Source organism: Thermobia domestica, chromosome 2, assembly GCF_964235325.1.
Source record: "Thermobia domestica chromosome 2, izTheDome1.hap1.1, whole genome shotgun sequence".
Lineage (NCBI taxonomy): Eukaryota > Metazoa > Arthropoda > Insecta > Zygentoma > Lepismatidae > Thermobia > Thermobia domestica.
This window is the reverse complement of record NC_137455.1, coordinates 163,665,868-163,689,153: the sequence shown is the minus strand read 5'-3', so window position 1 is coordinate 163,689,153 and position 23,286 is coordinate 163,665,868. Positions and strand designations below refer to the sequence as shown.

Sequence of the window (23,286 nt, the reverse complement as noted above, 5' to 3'; positions counted from 1 at the left end):
TTTCCAAAATTCGGGATTTTCCGAATACCGGAATTTTTCCGATTTTACTTTCGGGATTCAGGAAAGTAAAAATTCCAGAATTGACCATTCCTAGTTTATATATTTAACAAAAAATAGTTTTTCTCTAAGTATGTGTAACGTATTCGCATTTACTATTCGTTCAACATAATACGCCTGTGTTCACAAGATCAATTAAGCTCAGGTCGACGTAAAAAGGATCACTGACTATGAGTTTCAATATCGTCCGGTAGATGTCAACTGCTGGAAAAAATCTTTGAGTTTTACGTCCCACGTTTATGCTGGTTAGGCTAAAGGAAGCGGTGATTATGAGAAATGAATGAAATGGTGGAATAAATAAAGTGGGAGGAAACGGAGGAACCCAGAGAAAACCCACGCACACGGTCTTTCTCCACCACAAAGTTCACTTGGCGCCAGCTGGGATCGAACCAGGGACCCCATGCACCAGAGATGAATGCTCTACTACTGAGCCACCGCGGCCCCGTCAACTGCTGGTGGATAGTGCTGTCATGTAAGGGCGCAATATGTAAACGCTACTATCTTTATGTAAATAGTAGAAAATAGAATATAAATAGCTATCGTTGAAGGCGCCGTTGCTCCTAAAGATGTTAATGAATTGACCCTAATTAAAGAACTGGTCCAATATAATCACTCTAGCTATATATTACAAAAACATAATGATTAAAAAGAGTTTGTTCAAGAGTTATCGTGTGGAGTAACGGACGGGTGTAAGGTACCGTTAGACGTTAAGTTGGTAACGGATTGACTGCATTAACGACTTCAACCGAGATCATCGCCCTAGTTATCTATTGCAAAACGCAGAATTGAAAAATTCGCTTTCAATCAAAGCAAGGCGTCATTTAGAGTAACGGACTTACTATGTATGAACATTTCAAGCTTATACTTACGTGATCCTAATAATGATTTGATAAAAAAAATATTTTATTTAATTTTGTATCAAATACAAAAATACTTGAACGCAAGAGATTTTATATTATTGATATTATTATTACGAGGGTAAGTCAATTAGTATGTGCACTCTTGTTCTAATCATCTGTAGGTTGGCTGTCTGCGCTCGCAAGTTGATAGATAGTACCATTGTCTTCGCTTGTGTCAGGTTTCTGCGTTATCACTTTAGTTCCCCTTGCGCTGTTGCGAAATAAACACGGCTGCGTCACAGAATAAGTTCCGTTATAGTTTTTTTTTTTTTTTTTTTTAAATCTGAGAGTGTACCAGGAGCTGAAATTCATAGAAGACTTTCAGCACAATACAAAATCAATGTTTTATCCCGGCGGAGTGTTTGGCAGTCAGGCAGTGGATTGGAATGTTCAAACACTGTAAAACAAGCGTGAAGAACGACGAAAGTGCAGACCGTGTTTGCTTCGCAATAGCGCAAAGGAACTAAAGTGATAACGCTGAAATCTGCCACAAATGAAGACAATGGTGTCATCTATTGGCTTGCGAGCGCAGACAGGCAGTCAAGAGATGATTAGAATAAGTGTCACACACTTATTGACTTACGCTTGTATTATATTATTATTATTATTATTATTATTATTATTATTATTATTATTATTATTATTATTATTATTATTATTATTATTATTATTATTATTATTATTTTAACATACTTTGGCCATTTTTAATCAAATCTCTTGCAGCCTGAAGGCAATACAACAGCGTAATATTCATTGATGAATTAATTGAAATCAAACCAAACAATCAATTTATTATTATTAGACTTCCAAACTATACTATGCATAAGTGTTGGAAGTCTTATAGAACGGCTTTGTCCGTTCGTCTGTCTGTTGACAGGTACCAGAGCAAAAATGGTAAGAAATGTCGAGAAGCTGTTTTTTTGCTATCAATTCATCGTCCCAAGAATAGGCTCCACCTTCTCTTAACTCTCTATTCAAACCAAAAGTTGTAAAAATCAGCCACTTCCGGTTTTAACGTTGATATAGAACAAAATGGCAATAGATAGGGACAAACTTTTCTTTTTGGCAATCGTTTCCACGTTTTATGACAACATAAAACCCCCACCCACAACACTGTGCCGAAACCAGAAGTGATTCGAATTTACTAGTACTTTTACATATTTCCATAGAGATAATGAAATTTTCTCATACACATATTCAATGTCCGATGAATAAATTACGTCTCGATTTTTATCGATCTCTTTAAATCGAAACTGGTGAAAATCTATCATTTCCGGTTACATCACCGATCACATAATAGATAAAACGGAAATAGGTAACGACAGGTATTTTTTTATATGGATTCTGTACCGCAAGAATATGTTTCACCTCTGATTTTGTTTCTCTATAGTAACTGGAAGTGCTAGACATCAATTAGGTACCACTTCCGGTTTCAATATTAATCTCCATAAAGCAAAAAGACAGTAAGAAATAGCGAGTAATGACTTTCTGGTATGAATTCAGCTTCCAGAAACAGATTCTATATTGGATCTTATCTCTCTATTACAAGCAGAAATATGGATATACTATTTGAAGTTTGAGTATTGAATTCGCATAGTATGGAAGTTTCACACTGTTTTGACTTCCAGTTCACAAAACAAGAACATGACACCCATTGATACGAAGAACATGACCGAAACAAGAACATGAATAAGAAAACAAACATTAACTCTTGCAACTATTTACATAAGATTATAATACACAATTCAAGTGATACTTGAAAGTTAAAACTGTCGTAGTTAGAAGAGTTTACTAAATAAAGTTATATATTTCGCTAATTACAACTAATAACTGAAAATACCTCAGTATTGTCATTATATGATAAATTCTGAGATATTTTCCGTTTTATTTCTAATTAGCAAAATATGTAACTTTATTAAGTTTATATACCTTCATTGTATCTATTACATCGTATCTATAGATACATTCTACTTGTATCTATTATTTACGTAGATATGCAACTCAAAACTTTTGTCTATGTTATGCAAGTAGAATGTATCCATTCCTATCATTCCTATGTACTTGACGTACACGTTGGCACTTGTACAATCTGTTATGGCCAATATAGTGCTATAGTGCTCTCCTGGCTGCTTTCAACACAAAAATCTAAATAATTAAATTACAAACTTCTTTGTCGTAGGTCAGCTTAAAAGAAATAAACTTCCATTTGCAGTACACGTTAGTTTTGAGTTTTAATTCAGCACAATATTCCTTTTAAAATATATTTAAAAAGGAAAAAAAATGGAAAATTGGTAAATCATTGTTTGAAAATCTTACCTGTAATACGACTCTACGAAACAAAGACATGTTAAGCGTTCTGGTCTGGAATGTCAGTCACAACTGCATATGCAAGGCACAAAGTTTGCCTCTCTTTAGATAGAATGAATTATTTCATAAATAATTCCGTACCAAAACCTCCAAAAATATGTATTGCGTCTTCCCAGTTCCTAAAACAATTACAATAGGCAAAGATAGGCAGGGGACGGCGTGACGTCATGCCGTTACTTACCGTCCGCCTACCTTTTGACGCCCATTTTTACCCCTCACTATAGCTGGTCAAAATGTAGGAGGTTTTATTGGATCACCCTATATAAAATTCTCTACATTGCTATAGAACTGTGTATTATTTAGGAAAATTGACAACTTGAAAGTTATAAACTACTAATTAATATTTAAAACTTAAAAAAAAATGAATACTTAGAATGTGCAGTAATATCTACACTAAGAGATACTTAGTTAAGTACACTTATTTTTATTGCCACCTGCACTAGCAATTTAAAATGGAAGCTCGATGATTAAGTGGTAGAACACACATCTTTAATGGGAAATGTTTGCTGATTCGATTCCAGGTCAAGTAAGTTAATTGAAAACAACCGTATCCATTATTTTTTTTATCATAGTTCTCTTATGTTCTCAATCGCTAACATTAAATTAAATATTTGAGATCCAGTATAGCGTAGTTACTAACGCTCCCGCCTTTAATGCGAGAGGCCACGGGTTCCATTCCCGGTGGGGACACTCGTTCCGAAATCCTTTTCAGACCAGCTGTCCTGAGTGAAGTTTTTCCTAAGTTATGCATTCACTCCAGGCAAATGCCGGAACGGAACCTAACATAAAGGCACCACGCCACTTCCTTCCTTCCCCACTTCCCCGCGTCCTGTCATCACGGAGGGATATTATTCCTCATACGTGACGTGCTAAATTGGTCTTAAATGCTGAAAGCTCAGAAATATAATGTCTATAGTTTCTATTAAATAAAATATTTCATTTTATAGAAATTCAAGATGTTCAGCGAATACATTTTTGATTCCGCACACTTATGATATTAAATTCGACTTTATGAAAGAACTTTATTAAATTCATGGGTTATAAAAATAAATATACAGAATATGCAATCTGTATTTCTTTATATGCTGCTATTGTCCTCATTCCGATGAATTTTGTATAGTGTAACTTAACGAAACTTGAGAGTGGGATGCAAAACTTTTGAGTTGAGTTGAGTTGATTTGATTTTAGTTTAGCGTCCCGTTCAGCAGCGAGGCTATATGAGACGTGGACCTACTGATTAACGTGGAATCCAAACCACATGAGCTCCCGCCGGGAATCGAACCCGGGACTCCCGCGCCAAAGGCGCGTACGCTAACCGCTTAGCCACGGAGGAGCTCGCAAAACTTTTGAATATATGAAAATTAAATATTAGGCATACTTCTAATTTGATTATTATTCAGTAAAATTTTAAATGTAGTTTAAAAGTTCTCCGTTTTGTCAAAGTACATCATTTTTTTCTCTATTTTCTTTCCAGCATGTGGGCTGCGATGGAGTCATTGGTTCGGACAAGAGATTGGACGCCTGTGGAGTGTGTGGCGGCGACAATAGCACTTGTCGCCTAGTGTCAGGCCTCTTCACACGACCTACTCTGCCCGTGGGGTACAATCTCATTGCACAAATTCCAAGAGGAGCATGCAACATCAATATCACGGAGATGAAACAGAGCAGGAACTATCTAGGTAAGTTTAGTATGCTTAACTATTCCTTTGATGTCCCAATAGGGAGACTTGGGTTGTTTGTTACTTCATCTCAGGAAATCCCTATCTACACTTCTAAATTATCTTGTTTGTGGCTTTATAATTTCTTCATGCCCAAAACACACAAAAAAGTTAGTAACCTTGTTCTCCGTACATACATTATTAAGTAAATATATTCTTACGTAGATTTGAGGGACACAAAGATTCTTTTATTTTCTTTCTTTCTTTCTTTTTCTTTTCTTTTTTTATTTTTTCTTTTTTGTACTATTTACTTGCTCCAAGGACTGTAATATCTGGAATTTATTCCAAAGTTATCTCTTATAAAATCATAATTCTTAACAAAACTATTTAAAACATCCTATATTTTTAAAATCTCACGATCTTCTTGTAAATAAATACAAAATTTATAGGAATAATACTTAAAGTACCTGTGTTACCGGGGGTAAAGCAGTGATGAAAAAATCAAATAGCCTGCGATCTCTTCTTTACAGTTACCTAAAGTATGCCAAGCCAACCATGAAGATTTGTGTAGCTGTATAAACATCCATTTAGCTTTATATCATTACTAGCAGAAGTGCCTGGCTTCACATGGGAAGAATAATGTTTATCCACGCTATTCGAAAATTAATAACTGAGAGCGACGCCTTTGACGTTATTCCTATCCTGGTTATTCCCGGTCCAGATGACATGCACGTTCTTGACTAAATTTCAGCTTAAATGTCATCGGGTAGGACACCAATCATCTTAGCGACTCCCGAAAACTATGGATTCGACATTAATTTAGGTCATTTCAGACATTTTATTTTTCACCCCTTCTCAACCCCCATGCCGATGAAGGGATGAATTTGGACTAACAACGTAATCGGGAGTCTCGCTATTTATCTCCATGACCCTGAAGATTACGGATTAGACACTAATATCGGTCATTTTCGATTATTCTTATATTTATGTCCTTCCCACTTCTTAGGAGTACTCGGTGTCTTATTCCCATTTCTTAGGTGTCTTATTTCTACAATACTTTTTTAAATTGTAAGTCATACTTATAGGTATATACCAATTTTTATCTTCCTATGATGAGAAGCTCGTGAGGTACTTTATATTTGGCATAAATTTTAAACCACATCTTCCCCTTTGAACTCATCTTCCTTCTTAGGATACTCATAAAATAATTCTAAATAGCTCTTTCCAGATTTCGGTCTCGTCGATGTGTATTTGTGTACCGAACAAACATTCATAGCACAACGTCTTAGTTCTCAGTGAGGCTAATAGATGTTCGCTGCGCTGCTCCCTACCTGATGTCAAGAGGTGTTGCTAGTATGCAGACAATTTGCAGACGAGCCGAATACTTGAGAAGAAAAAAGTAGTATAAGATTATGCAATAATGATAAGATTAAGCACTAAGAAAGTGTTACTAAAAGGTGGACAGAGCACAGGTGTGGCTCTATAATGTAGTCACATAGTCATGTGCTTTCCCAGTTAATATGAAGAAAATAATTAAAAAAAAATAGTTATGAGCTTTTATTCATGTATGCAAAAGAGGAAAGACTGAATAAAAAAAAAATAGTATGTTAATATGCAGCCTACAACCCTGATCCATAGGAGATTTGGTAAGATACCATAAGTCACAATGATTCATTTTATAATTTACTTACGTGTTTTGGCTTGACTCATTCTAGTGTTTGCATACTCCATTGAACAGCCTTTAAGCACTGTCCTTACGTGCAGTGTAATCGCACTTTTACGTGACTGAATAAAATAAAACTTGTTTTCTACCTGCTCCTTGCGACACTCGGGAGAGGAGGAAAAAGGGTGGAAACTCTAAGCTCTGTGCTGACGCGCGTTTCACGGGTTATGGCAATATTAAACGAAGGGATCATTGTGTCAATTCATATTGCAATTGAACGCTAGTGCCTCCCGCTCTAGTCATCAGTACAGTACGCGAGCTCACGACATTTAATGGGATTTGGTAGTAGTTGGCTAACATGGTATCATTGTTGACATTTCACATCTACACGCGGGTAAGAGGCCTCATGTGTGTTATACATAATTAACAACTGATCCTGGATGAGCTGATGACGAGAATTTACATAAATTTCGAACAGATGGTCTAACCTGTATGTAAAGGGTAAGCATAAGATAATTGATCTATTGTCATAAGGGAGCTAGCTGCGTAAACTGTTAGTGACTAATAGTGACGTTCTTTGAGAAATGAATAACATTTTTACTTTAATATCACTCAGTTATGCCCTTTAAACTAAAGAAAACGGATGATCAATGAAAGTGAAGGACCGTCATTAGATGAATGAGAATGTAGAAGGAAAGAGAAGCAACCTGAGGAGTAAACTAACAAGTGCGGTCACATTTGGGTGAATCAAGTTGCTGCCCAAGACACAGTATGCGAGTAGTATTAAATATGGTCAATATGTGAGGGAAGTTTTAGATGCAAAACTCAAAGGGTTTATGAGATACAACCACTAGATCACATGGAGGTACATATTATAGTCTATTTCGGTACGTTATCTTATGATCACTGATGATATTCCAGCTGTCAATGCCTTCAATGTGGATCAAAGTCGCTTCGAGAAGGAATTGCATTCGTACCGGATGTTGAAGGAGGGAGGATCAGTGAAGATCAGAACAACAAGATATATGAGTGCAACATCTCATTCCTACATGATAATGTCGATTGTGTCCATGGAAGGAGAAATTCTGCGTCCCATGTATGTTCTGGTGGTTGAAGCAAACGGTAGGTTTTCTGCAGTATAGCCAGCCGATCCGGCAAATATAATCTTAATCTCATTTGCTGGTAAAACAGCGAAAACATGAACAAGCAGAATCTTAGACTTTCTATTCAAACGTCATGTGGAAAAGCATTCCAAGTGATAGGAAGAAAGTTCTCCTGTTACTTGATTCATGGTCTGCAAACAAAGACGACAGTCTTTCGTCACAGTGTGTGCCAGAATACTTTGCATTGATCAAACGGCTGATACCTGGTGGATGTGGTAGCATGATTCAGCCTCTGGAGGTTCATTTCTTTCGTCCATACAAAGCCTTCGTTCGTTTCATCACTGATATAGCAATAAATGGAAGTAAAGTGACTATTTGGTATCATGACAAGTTCATACAACTTCAGTCGTTCACAATTTACCAGTTCAATGCTCCTCGTTCTCGCAACATGATTCGATTCGCTTCCCATAAGGCTGGATACTTGAATGAGGAGCCTGAAAATTGGATCGTTCCTTACGATTACTGCTTTGACGGAATTGTGAACGACAAATATTTCAAGTACGACTTGATTGCGTTTGTCAAGTGTGCTCACTGTGAGCAGAGTATTTCAGGCAATCACTCTTTTCTGAATTGCATATTGATTGTGGTGATTGGTAACTTTTCTGTGCAATAACAAAACAACTTCGGATTTGCAAAACAAAAACTTTATCTTGTGTTTTATCACTTAAATATGCTGGAAACACTAACATAAACTAGTTTAGAAGAAATAATAGGTATAAGAGTTCTCTCTTGTGTTTTGGACTATGTATTACGAATATAACATGTAACTTCATGTGACATTCTAGTGGCTGTATCTCCTAAACCCTTTGAGTTTTGCACCTGAAATTTCCCTCACATATTGAGCACAGTCGGTACTACTGTATCACATATGTCTCGGGCAGTAACTCTATTCACCCAAACGTGACGATTACTTGTAAGAACATGAGTTATGTACCTCACCTCTGGTATCAGTTGATGTACATCACCCACCGTTGGTATTTAATATTCCATGTAATTATAAGGATACTCAAAAGAGATGTAACGTCTCTTCTTATTATAATTATCGTATTGCAGATTTTTGTGGTATCTATAGAGACTTAAAGAATCAAACATGGAATGACTTATGAAATGTTAGAAACATAAATGAGGTTTTAGATATTTTCTATGATACAGTGTATAAAATTATTGAAACACACGTACCCAAGTTTAACAATAGAAGAAAATTTACACCCTGATTTGATGAAATAATTAATGTTCTAAAAACAAAAGAGTATGATAGGAGACGCAGAAAAACTTCAAGTTATCATGACGTACAATATAATGAATTTCGTAGAGATTCGAAAAAAATGATAAAAACTGCTTACAATAACTACGTTAAATCTTATGAACAAATAATCAAACACGACCCTTTAAAAATTTGGAATTTATTGAATAGTAAAGAAAAAGAAAATTTAATATTTCTGTAATGCAATACAAGGATGATTTATTAAATTCACCTCAAGAAATTGCAAATGGGTTCGCTAAGTATTTTGGCAGTGTTTATGATCCTAGCCCCCTACATATACTTTGAATTAAAATTATGAATCAGTTATAAGCTATAGCTTAGCAATAACAATGCTTCTAAAAATGAAATTTAGCAATCATTAAAGGAATTAAGCTCCAGCAGAACTAGTGGTCCAGATGAACTTCCCACATATTTGTTTAAAGGCTGTGCTGAACCTTTATTAGTTCCATTATATTTGATATTCAATTTAATTTTGAAAACTCAATCGGTTCCCAATAAATGGAAGCTGAGTAAAATAACACAGATATTAAAAGCAGGAAACTCTAAGAATATTGAAAATTATAAACCTATTGCCCTAATTTCAGTTCCTTCAAAAATTTTCGAACAAATTTTATTTAATAGAATTTTCTCGCATGTCAAATCCTATATTTCAGCTTTTCAGCATGGTTTTTATCCAGACGCTCAACTTTGACCAATTTAACCTATTTTTGTCAATCTATTACAAGTTCTATAAATGATTGATATTACGTTATGTAATTTATACGGATTTTCAAAAAGCATTTGATAAGTTAAATCATACAGTTTTAATATGTAAGCTTCTGACTATGAGATTTTCAACCTCTTTGATAAATATTATGATCTCTTATTTGCAAGGTAGAACATATTTTTGTCAATTGTAATTTTGTGAAATCTTTTATTTATGTAGCTAATTCAGATATACCACAAGGTTCAAATTTGGGCCCATTGCTATTTTCATTATTCATTAATGATTTACCAAGTGTTGTAAAATATAGTAATTGTTTATTATATGTCGACGGCATGAAAATATTTAAAGCTAGAAAAGTGATTAATGAACTGCATGAACTGCATGATCTCTTATTTGCAAGGTAGAACATATTTTTGTCAATTGTAATTTTGTGAAATCTTTTATTTATGTAGCTAATTCAGATATACCACAAGGTTCAAATTTGAGCCCATTGCTATTTTCATTATTCATTAATGATTTACCAAGTGTTGTAAAATATAGTAATTGTTTATTATATGTCGACGGCATGAAAATATTTAAAGCTAGAAAAGTGAATAATGAACTGCATGAACTGCATGATCTCTTATTTGCAAGGTAGAACATATTTTTGTCAATTGTAATTTTGTGAAATCTTTTATTTATGTAGCTAATTCAGATATACCACAAGGTTCAAATTTGGGCCCATTGCTATTTTCATTATTCATTAATGATTTACCAAGTGTTGTAAAATATAGTAATTGTTTATTATATGTCGACGGCATGAAAATATTTAAAGCTAGAAAAGTGAATAATGAACTGCATGAACTGCATGATCTCTTATTTGCAAGGTAGAACATATTTTTGTCAATTGTAATTTTGTGAAATCTTTTATTTATGTAGCTAATTCAGATATACCACAAGGTTCAAATTTGGGCCCATTGCTATTTTCATTATTCATTAATGATTTACCAAGTGTTGTAAAATATAGTAATTGTTTATTATATGTCGACGGCATGAAAATATTTAAAGCTAGAAAAGTGAATAATGAACTGCATGAACTGCATGATCTCTTATTTGCAAGGTAGAACATATTTTTGTCAATTGTAATTTTGTGAAATCTTTTATTTATGTAGCTAATTCAGATATACCACAAGGTTCAAATTTGGGCCCATTGCTATTTTCATTATTCATTAATGATTTACCAAGTGTTGTAAAATATAGTAATTGTTTATTATATGTCGACGGCATGAAAATATTTAAAGCTAGAAAAGTGAATAATGAACTGCATGAACTGCATGATCTCTTATTTGCAAGGTAGAACATATTTTTGTCAATTGTAATTTTGTGAAATCTTTTATTTATGTAGCTAATTCAGATATACCACAAGGTTCAAATTTGGGCCCATTGCTATTTTCATTATTCATTAATGATTTACCAAGTGTTGTAAAATATAGTAATTGTTTATTATATGTCGACGGCATGAAAATATTTAAAGCTAGAAAAGTGAATAATGAACTGCATGAACTGCAAAGAGATATTAATAGTTGTCTATAATAGTGTATCAGCAACAAATTATATTTTAACATAAAAATGTAATGTTATAACGTTTTCAAATAAAAATTAATTGTCCATCTTTTGAGTAAAAAATTAATAGTGAAAAGTTAAAAAGAGTATATTCTGTTAATGACTTAGGTGTATTACTAAATCATAAGTTTACATTTAAATGTCACATAAATAAAATTATTGCAAAGTCGTATAGGACACTAGGGTTTTTAATAAGGAGTACAAGAGACCTACATAATATACAAGCTTTAAAACACCTCTGTATAGCGATGATTAGGAATACTGTTGTGTTCTTTGGGATCCTATTCATAAATTACAAGCAAATAACATAGAACGAGTCCAATTAAAATTTTTGAAACATCTTTCTTTCAAATTGTATTGTATATCAGCAACTAAAAATAAGATCTCTTACTTTTCTCTTTTACTCAAATTTAATATGCACTCTCTTTACAGTAGACGTTTCCTTATTCAACAAACACATTTGTACAAGACAGTAAACTCAGTGACAGATAATTGTAATTTACTCCGATATATTTTCAATATACCAAAACGATCATTGCGTAAGAATTTAGTATTTAACATAACAAGATCTCATATTACAATCCACGAGGAGTCACTCATAATTAGAGCTTGTAAGAATTTCAATCAGCTGGTTTCATCAGATTTGGATCTTGATTTCTGTTATCCTATCTCTGTATATTTGCATATTCTCAAAAATAGTATATTGAAAAGACATTATATATGGAATAATTAAGTAATTAAGTAAGAAGTGTTATCTCTATGAATGTTGAACCTATACTGGAGACTAATTTTCATTTTTCATATTTTTCGTTTTTTAAAAACTTATAGGCTACTACTAATATTTTAATTTTGTTTTTATTATTTAACTTGTATTTTTCCTTCTTTAGATGTATATTTTTTCTCTCTTTCAATATATAGATATATATGTATTTCATATGCAATTATGTGTGTATACCTATGAGTTTGGCTCTGTAAAGGACTATTACAAATAAATAAACAAATGATCTCGTCCACCACAACCTCACATAGCCTAAAATCGAACCAGAAACCCCTTGCACCACAGGTGAGCACTTTACCACTGAAACACTGTGCCATTTGTAATATGCTTTGCTGAAATTCACAAGGACCACAAGTAAAATGGAATTCATCGTGACAGTTATGACCTATGTATATTTCGTTGTAAATCATTGGCTTTCATATGATGATGTTTTGAAATGGGAGTACTAAGAATGTAACACTATCTTCCCCATTTCAAAATGAATTACACAAAACTCGTTCAATGAATACTATACTAATTTCAAAGCATTCATTCGTTTACTACTTTTCCAGCGGAACTCGTGAATACTTTGCAATCATCAATGGGTATTAAAATGTGTTATGAACGGAAGATACAAGATGAGTAATGTTGATAAACGCTCCTCTTTAATGGTTCTAAATACTTCTAGACTCATTTATGTATTTACCAGTCTCTGTCATGCGGATGAAGGAAAGAGCTGTACAGCACAAAGTAGGTAGATGTCTTAATGTTTTGTCATTTCGGTTTATTTCAGAAAAGCGAGAAGGAAGTAGAATGAAGGCAACAGATTTGACTGACAAAATGAATTTAAAAAAAAAAAAGAAAAAAAACAGAAGGAATTAGCATTGCTAGATTTCTGTAGAAGGTATTGAAAGAGAAATAAGTAACTAGAAATAAGTAGAATTAAAACAAATACTGTAGAAGAAAGGAATTAAGTGGGGAATTGATAAGCAAGTAAGAACATCTGGCACAAAATAAAATGGCTCAGATTATACAGAAATAGAATAAGGCAAGGGAATTACAATGGAATATAATAGACAAAAGATATATGAAATAGTAAGTAAGAGAGCAGATGAAATGTTTAAAGAATAAAATGAGTTGATTAAAGAAAATTAATTAAAATAATAATAATAATCTTTGATAACGAGCTGAAAACAGCTGAAATAAAAAATACAACATATAACCTTACAATTCAATGTTATAATTGTAATACTACACACGGATAAAAATATAGGCTCCGACAATACAATCGGCGTCAATTCCTAAAACTCATTAAGATATAAAAGTCAAATATAATTTTAATATATACAGTTATTATAGTTAGTTGAAGGCCTTGTGATTAAAATATATTTCCTGACATTCGGTTAAAACATAATATTCTAGCTCTTGAACCATATTTTGAAACCATTTAAATCAACCTATTACCATAGTCTCAGAATAGCCTAGGTTGAAAATTAGACTCTAATGCTTATTTACTTTACTGATATTTAGATTCGTCTCGAAACACACTAAATACGTTTGGAAAATGTTCGTGTGCATCTATTAATTAAATATAAAAAGTAAAATATTCATCGTTTTTATTAGAATATTATTCTTGAATACAAAACTCCAGCCACAAATACATTTAGCTGCAGAATCACGGAAGATTCCGAGGAAAGGTACTTCATTTCTAGATAAGCTAACGTTCTCACTTTTCATACGAGAGGCCGAAGTTTCATTCTCTGTCAGAGTATATATATATATATGGTTACGATTCTACATTAGCGTAACCGTAACACATAACCTCAGTACTGAAAAGAAATATTAAGAACTTAAAGTAACCCACCAAGGACATTTATGCGTCAACTTCCAGCATAGGCAACAATAATTGTTGGGTCTATGTCCAAAGGATGTTTCACAATCAGAAATAACAAATATTGATTAAAATTTTCAAACTCAGAATAACGAATAAAGACTATTATAGGTATAGAATACTCAAAATATAAGAAAAAGTGGCCGACATTAACTATTTTCCCTCTCATGATCTATCTTGGGACTCCTTACATGATTAGGGCACTGAAAAATAATAGAAAACTTTTTTTTTTAATCAATCAACTCAGAAAATATGACTTAGTTATTGTACCAATATAAAATTCTCCACTCTTAACTTGCTTTTGATTTTCTGATTGTTTTGACAAGAACCTGATTTAAATAGCTGTTCGTTTTCTCTTCAAAAGACAGGTTAACAACAGCAGAGATGAAGATACAGTACTTCTGGAAGTTGAAAAATAAATAAATAAATAAATAAATAAATAATAAGATTCCATTAAGTATCGTGAACTTTAATTCTCAGTTGGAAAACATCGTGAGTAGGTAATTGCTGAACGTTTACCTGTGAAGACTTTGAAATCCTTACTCCATGAATTACCCTACTCCATTTAAACTCTTAGATTATACGTTCATTTAATTTTGGTTTTTAAACCTTTTTTTCTAGTGAATGCTGTTTTTTTTAACGGAATCATGTTCTTGCAAGTTTTCTCCCTGACTTTTCACTCCTTCAACAATCTGTTACTGAAGCGACAGAAAATCCCTCCTGCTTGCTTGCTTTGGGTATTTTTGTTGTTTTTTAGTTTAGTTTCTGTTTTCTTGTTTTCTTCTTTACTCAACCACGTTAATGCGCCAAACACGTTTTTTCCCATCTCTGTATCTCTCCTTCTCTCTTCCTTCTTCAGCAGGAAAAAGCTTGACATCGTAGAGACGACATGTTATTGTTGTAAAACTGTGAGTTTTTTTCTTTGCGGTAATTTTTTGCCCTTGTGTCTTTTCCCTTCTCTTCACTTTACACAAACCACAATTGAATAGTGCTGACATCTGTCTGCAGTAGTGAAGAACTATCCGCGTCACGTGGCGTCGGCTTGACCATGAGGAATGACTATTGTCACCTACACATTCACTTCTACTCTCTTGTTTACCCAAAGGGTAAAAGATGTACCCTGACATCGGAGTTGACTTTTCTTTAACAGAAAACAATGTAACTAGCAATCATTGCATCGTTTGTTTTTGACAATTTATATACAACTTCATAAAGAAGTTCTGAGTATAAACATTGTATTTCTGCTGTATTTATTATTATTATTATTATTATTATTATTATTATTATTATTATTATTATTATTATTATTATTATTATTATTATTATTATTATTATTATTATTTTAGTATTATTCGTACAATGCTCCCTAAGAAATGTTCAACTAGTCGTTCGTAACTGCTATATGATTCACAAAATAAGTTTTCTTCTTCCTGAAGTATCATTTGTCCTCCCTATCTTTTGACTTTATTTCTCGTCATGATTTATTAATAATACGATCGAGGCACCAAAAACTAATAGTTGCTTTGTTTGGGCCAGGTTTGAGACCAAATTACAACGCAATATATCAAGTAATAAACATATCAGTAGCAATTTCTCCATGGACCAGAGGGAACAGTCTATTCCCTCCCTTTTGTGCATCACTAAGAAAGATTTACATTATTCTAAACCCTGCAGTTTCTATGAAGAAAAATTCCCATCGCTGCGCCACTGAATTCAGACTCCATATCCTCTGTTATGCAAAGGTGCAACTCAGGTCACCATTCAATTGTTGTCGGTTTTTGCTACGAATGTTTTCTTCCGAATAAACCCAAGCTGACATGAATATAGCGAGGAACGGAGGAAGCCCCGGGGAAGCAGTGCGCTTGACCTGTTCCATCCACTGTACTGGGCATAGTGGAATTTAGTGCATATATATATAAGGATTAGATTCCTACACTGCTGGTTAAACTTGTACAAATAAGATGGCAACGGACCATGTGAGTGGTAGCTGTTCTAGTTTCACGAATTCGGCAACTTCGTTTCGCACAGCAGTGAACCAGCCAGTGTATGATTGAACAAAAATGGCACAATTTCACTTGATCTCTGATCTTTATGATAATGTACGATTATTCTAAATGACAAGCCTAGCCCTTACCTTACAGAATTTGAAACAAAAATAAACTCTTACAGCAGGCATTTTCTAAGTATTCACCATAATTCTACGAAACGGTTAACTGAGTGTTCATCAAGTAATAAATTGCCATATTAGTCATGTTTATTTTGTTACTGAAAAGGCGTTTGGAATATCTAAACATTCAGTGATCATTTTTTATGTAAATAGTGAGTGCCATGAATAGTCCCACAACCATTTCCATCTAAGTACTGTGTAAAGACATTCTATTACACAAGAATTGACAATCAAGTAGATTATCAACATCTCTTAGATATTTAAAAATTAAAAAAAAATGTGAAAACGAATGGAAAAAGAAAATGTCTGATTAATGTAAAAGGTACTTTTTAAAGCAAAATCAGAGATTGGATTTTGAAGACACAAAGAGAGTAATAAGTCAATGAACAAGAGCTACTACGTTGAACTACCGAATTTCATTATAAGATATGATTATAAAGTTGCAAACTATTTGTTGAATACAACTATTTTTACTAGAACTTCCAATATAAATCAAAATGAATTAAGTAGCTCTGTAGCTGAAGAAATATTTAACGAAAAAAGACATGAAATTTTCAGTTCTCTCTTTCTGCAGTATTGGCCGAGGATGTGTACAAAATAAATAAAGTCTTTAACATTCCACGATTATGTCGTTTAGGCTAAAGAATACGAATTGTTATGAAATGTTTCATGAAATGATAATTTGGGAGGAAACGGGAGAACTCCGAGAAAATCCATGAATATAATGTTTCCCATGTTAAACCCATGGTAATATTACGTTGTGTTTGACAATATTGAAGGGTGTATTACTATTCATGATCTGTTCTCCGATTGGTAACAGCATCAAGCCTCTGAAACATATCGTCGCCTGAGATTTAACACCGCGTATCTCCAATTTTGTCGAATTTCAGTTTTTGATACCATTAGAATCAGTATATGATGGCACACAATCTGGTTAAGTAGTACACCTATATCACGAGAAATGGCTTTGTTAATCCCTTAAAAGTAATACCGTGTATAATAAGGCTAAAGCTAGTTTTCAAACAGTTTTTTTTTTCTCCTGTAAAATTGGTGAAATGTTACTTACGTGGTGTTGAATCTCAGGCGACGAATGTAAGAAGCACAGATTTCCATCAAATTAAGTTATAAACTTGGAGCTATATTGATCTCACAAATGCCTTCAACACTATCTGGGATGAAGTATTGATCTATAAATTAACCAATATGAAACTACCAACCACAGTAATTTATTTCTTACTACTGAACAGAGAAACAAAAGTAAAAATTGAGAATTCTAAATCTCAGCTTATTTCGATATCCAGAGGTGTTCCTCAAGAATTTATCTCAGCTTCACTGTTGTATATTATATGTGTCAATGACATACCAGTGCTATCTAATTAAATTCATCTCGGATTGTATGCAGATGGTACAGCTTTCTGGACTTCATCAAAGAACTTAAAATTACATCTAAAACAGATTCACAAAGGCAGGTTCATAAATTCTCCAAATGTGTAAGGAATGGTATCTGGAAATAAAATCTAGAAGAACGCAACCTTTATTAATGTATCCTGACGCTCGAGGAATCATACTAGATTCTGCACAAAACTATAAAACTTATACATACATTCAAAAAGATCACGTATCTTGGCATAATCCTAGGTAATAAACTTAAGTTAAATAGTTACATGCATGTTATATGAAACTATATATATGCCTTAGAGCTGTTAGTTAAATATGGATTGATGAAATATTTTTTTAAAAATCATTAGAGAATAATCTAAGTATTTTATTTTCAATTTCCAGTGAACTTCCCTTATTTTGAGTGTAAAAAGAAATTGTTTAAAAGAAGTTTCAAAATATTATAAAGACTTTAAGATTAAAATTTGGAATGATATGGCTTTGCGTGTTATATCGGAATGAGTAGACACCCAGAAATAACCTTTTCGACATGTAAGAGTCACGAAACGTGTAAATCCTTTGAAATCTCGATTTTTTTTTCGCTATCATCATACACTTCTCTCCTATTGTTATTCGAAAGTAAAAACAGAATTTCTTGTAACTTTACAATGGAGAACATTTCTGCTAATAACAGTTACTAATACCCGCATAAAGCTAAGAGATTTAAAATTAAAAGAATATTTCGTTTTGGGGTCAGGAGAAATACCAGCGCATTCTTCAAGAGCTATATATCCGTAACTAGCAATAGTTACAAGTCAATAATAATAAGAAAAAAATCGCGAGAATATAATTATATAAAGGTTGTGTGGAGTTAGCTGCTTTTGAAGAATCTCGATATTGACAATTTTCACACACGACGCTCAAGAGTATCCTCTAAATCCCTTGGGGAATCATAGCGCGCATCCCCCAACACGAGCTCAGCTGGACGCTATTAACATGTCACTTTGAGACTTTGACCCTAGCTCAATACGTCAATTTATTTCAGTTTTCCACGTATAGAAGGGAAGACCAACTTCGAGTATATCAAAGGCTATTATCCTTTACTCTCTCTCTCTTTTTCGCAAGTTCAGCTATCATAACTTGGGTAATAGAGTTTTTGACTTTCTGTTTTACGTTCTAATCCAACACCGTGGTTTTGAAGGACGGGACTTACTATTAACAAGAAATCTGAATCATGACTAAGACGAATCGGGTGTAGTTGCCAGTTGTATAAACCATCCTACAAGATCAGCTCTGAGCTCTTTGGCGGTTAAACGGTTAGCATACGCGCCTTTGGCGTGGGAGACCCGGGTTCTATTCCCGGTAGGAGTTTACGTGGTTCGAATTCCACGTTAATCAATAGGTCCACATCTCATATAGCCTCCCTGCTCAGCGGGACGTTAAACTCAAAATCAACTCAACTTTGCCGTTCCCCGTTATACTATTTCGCCTACAGGAGAGTTGGATGTTTGATTACAGGACCACGGTGACTAGATAATAGAGCAGACGTAACGTAGCAATCAAGTATTCTCAAAACTAAACAACATTGCAAATAGAAACAAGCTCTACTATTTCCTTCTATATCAGATATTATTTACAGGCTACATAAAATGTAATACGGTATATTCATATGTAAAAGAGGATATACTAAGGGCCTAAGTATTCTTTTCGTTCTCTGATATGCTTGAGTACTTTCACTGCGACATATTATATATTGAATCATAAACCTGTCTTGGGGCACGCGGTAGTTCAGTGGTAGAGAGCCTACCTCTGGTGCGTGGCACATCTGGTTCTATCCCCGTCCTAGTAAGTTTGTAGTGGGCAACATCATATCAGTGGGTCTTCTCGGGGTGCCCCCATTTCCTCCCATAGTTTCATTCCACCAATTTTTTCATCATCGTTCTCTTGCCTTAATCATCCGTCTCTTTTAGCGCAAAGGACTTGTCGTGAGACGTCAAACTGAAAAATTTCATTTCATTTTCATAAACCTGTCTGCACAAAAGTTAAAATCCGATTATTATCCGTGATGTGTATCAAATTCATGGGCTCAAATTTTCAGCTCTTTCCTAAAATATACTGGTCTGCATCGAGAATATCAATCTTCCCGCTGTGAAACAGCACGTTGAATATAGGCGCTCTTGATCATTCATGTTTGCTGTTTAATTTATCTTAACATTGCAGCTGCACGAAATATTCATAATTTTAATGGAAGAGAGTGTCTATGTAAAATATAACGTACAATGTTCTTTTTAATCATACAAACGACTATTTGTGCTGTTTGTTCCAGTCAGTGAAATGTGGTAAGGTTATAGTGCGGTTTCGTACGTAAAGATTGAAAATATCGGATAGTGCTGTATTTATCAGGGATCAGAATAGGAATTATTCTAGAAGTAGAAAGTATTGGTGTGAAGTGCCTTATGCAGAAAGGCAGCTTCCTTGTGAAAGGTGGTGGAGTGATGAGGGAATTATTAAATGAATTTAAATATTAATGAAAACTACTAATTAATGCTCTTAAGTATGCAAATCCCTACTTGGAGCGTCAAAGGTGACCTCCTTCTGGAGCCGCCACTACCACACTTGTTACCTTCATGAGCATGAGAAAACTACGTAAACAAAATATCATCTCAGGGTTTTAATTTTAAATGTATCAGGGATTTTTCTACCACAGCTATGGTCTCTGCAGCTACTTGTAAAGGGTATGGTAATTTAATAAGGTTAATAAAAAAACATACAAAATTAAATGAACAGGTGGCAGCCTGTTTGTTTACCCTTTACACTCATAGCTGGGTTTTTTGGTTCTCTGGGGCGAAGCCTTCCTGGGCCCCATTCAGGAAGGTGGTCAGAAATACTGGAGTTAAAGGAGTTAATGTTTCCTTAACTCTCCATCCTGAAAAGAAAACATCAGAATTTGCAATAGGGTACTCACCACACAGGAAAACAGAAACCCTCTCGCTACTGGTAGATGATATACATTTATTTTCCAGCTTGACTAGCAGGTTAGCTTTCGGAAACACACACTGATTGCATTTACTAACATAACAATTTCTTTCTGATAATTGAAACGATAAATACTTTCACTGGTGCACCATTAATACACTGAAATTGAATATTTCATATTACACTTGGTATTAAACACACGACCTTGGTAAATTGCATATAAAGGTTAGATGAAACACACTGGAGATCTCACTGACCTCCCCAAGTTGTAAGCAATTAAGCAAACAGAATATTTCTCCTCATTTAAAGAGTTTATTGTCTCTAACCGTCTCTATAGAGGTGAGGAGTCGAGAACATGAAAAAAAATAACAAATTTAAATCAATTTAGAATTTTGTCGCACAGTTCCATTCCGATGATTTGACGAAATAAAATCCGCTTCTTTGAGAGTCTCTGCGCATTCGAAGGGACGTGAATATGTGTATATGACGATATCACTTGCAGGATGCTACTAAGAGTTCATGATGTTAACATGGTAATGAAAATCACACAGTTTCTGACGTTGGTGAAGGAACTAATGGGATGACGTGAAACTAGTCAAACCCCGGCACAGAAGTTCGCTATCACAAAATAAACATGATGTATGTTGGTCTCCTTCGTAAAAGTTCAGGAGTGCCCTGTCGTTTAACTGGGATCTCTTGTCTCCACCAGTCTTGATCTAAGCCAATAGATCTCTTGTGTGACTTGTTAGTAAGCTACTAGCTCATTTTATGTCAATATTACGCTGTAGTGGCAAAGCACTACGTAAAAGTTAGATTAACTAGATTATACTTCTCAGTTTAGTACATACATGGCCAGTTTAGCCAAAATTCGGGTGTACGATAAGAAAAATAACAATGAAATGCCAAAATAACGAAGTGTTTGAGATTTAGAATTAAGTTGCACAGTTTTCTTTCTCCACTTCTTAATATATCTCACATATTGACTTGTGAGCACAAACTATCACTTAGTGAATATGACTATCACACCCGATTCACGGTACATGTAATATCATGTACTTTTATCAACAGAGCTTCCAGTGAGCCGATCGTGCTACACCGCTCTGGGACTTAACAGCAACTGAAAATCACAATGTCACAAAATTCCTCCAAACTTCCGTGGTTTCCTGGAAATCGGGCGACTCGCTCTTCCAAGAACAGAAACAAGGAGTTTTGATAGCCGGAGGCTAAAATGTGGGTGGTCTATCCAGCCAACAACGCTCCGGACCGCCAAACTGCATCGCACAGAACAAACCACACGTGACATGTGCTGCCACCACTGCACCAAGCGGCAGTTTCAAAAGCTCCTGTCCAAAACAGTTGTCCATGACAGGAACTACGTAAACAACACTTCTTTCGTTCATAATAACTATATACAGAGTAGAAACACATGATTATACAAATATTAAGATATAATAATATACACAGAACACAATTATACCCAGATACACAGACGACATTACATATTATCAGCGTAGGGAATCTTTTTTCCATGGTATCCATATACGCGTCTGCTAAACCCGGCTGCCATCTTGCCAAGAAAGAGAGAGAGGGAAACATCTGTTGATATTAGCAAATTTTGAAAATGCACACAAGATCTAAAGATCTTGGACGTAGGGAAACACGATGACAAATCAAATCATGATTTTTAACGGTCTTTCCAAGAACTTATGAGCGTAATACGGTAGTATTAGTACATTACATATAAAAATAATCAAAATAAACTACAACATTTCAAACACGCAGTGCATCTCGGGAAAAGTAGATAAAGGTCCGTCGGCTGACGATAAGGGTCATCGCTAGGCTGATGCGTAGAGCTCGAGAGGTGAGACATTCTTTTAAAAGGTGTGAAAAGCACAAGTATAGAAATTGAAAATCTATCATAGCGACGCTAAAATTTTTATGACTTTTTACACAAAGCCTGGAGTGCGTCGCTCAAGCAATGTTTCCACCTAGGGATTCTATACAGAGGAAGCTTCCAGTATACTTCCTATACCATTAGTTCTGTTCTTCCGTGTTCACCAAGGCTTTTCTTCTCCCTCACAGTAGCCAACAGTTTCTAACAGACTTTCAGCTCAGAAAGCTGTCGCCAAGAAAAAATCTCTGTTCTAGCTCTCTCTGCATCGTGAAACTCAAGACTTCGATATACGAAGTAACTAAATATAATATGATTCCTTCTTATATTCTTATATGCAGAATATGTAAATCCAATGATGCATGTAGTTATTTACATCCTACTTCCCGTTAATTAGATGCACACGGATACCTAATGATATGCATAAACCTATGAAAAAAGTACATACATGAATAATATAAATATCAAAAGAATATTAACACTACCGTATTGCACTCCGTGTTTACCCAATAGTTATCATAATTGTTACATAATATGAAAATGAAGACTAATTAAAAAGCAATTAATTTATTCACAAATTACCATTTTAATAAGGAAATGTGCACTTCATCTGCATTTCGATATGCAGATGAAGCAGAGGGCAGTCGGATTCACACATTGGGGATGTAACGATAAGCTAGTATTTGTATCAATAGAAGATCATCTAGTTTTTACTCCATACAGATTTATTTTCCCTTTTAATACCAAACGTATCTATTGGTCTTCAGTAAAATATTGTATCATACTCAGAGAGATCATGCACCTCTCATTTTGATCATGTGTAGCCCTCTGCTTCTTTTGCTGGTCGT

The 23,286-nt window shown here is 34.3% G+C and overlaps 1 protein-coding gene across 1 annotated transcript in view; it reads left to right on the top strand.

The window, feature by feature from the left end:
* LOC145677017 (thrombospondin type-1 domain-containing protein 4-like) overlaps window positions 1-23,286 on the top strand; it is a 926,207-nt gene that overhangs the window by 856,977 nt on the left and 45,944 nt on the right. The window contains exon 7 of the mRNA XM_081747728.1: window positions 4,798-5,002. Coding sequence (XP_081603854.1) covers window positions 4,798-5,002 — 205 coding nt within the window. The remainder of the gene's footprint in view (window positions 1-4,797; window positions 5,003-23,286) is intronic.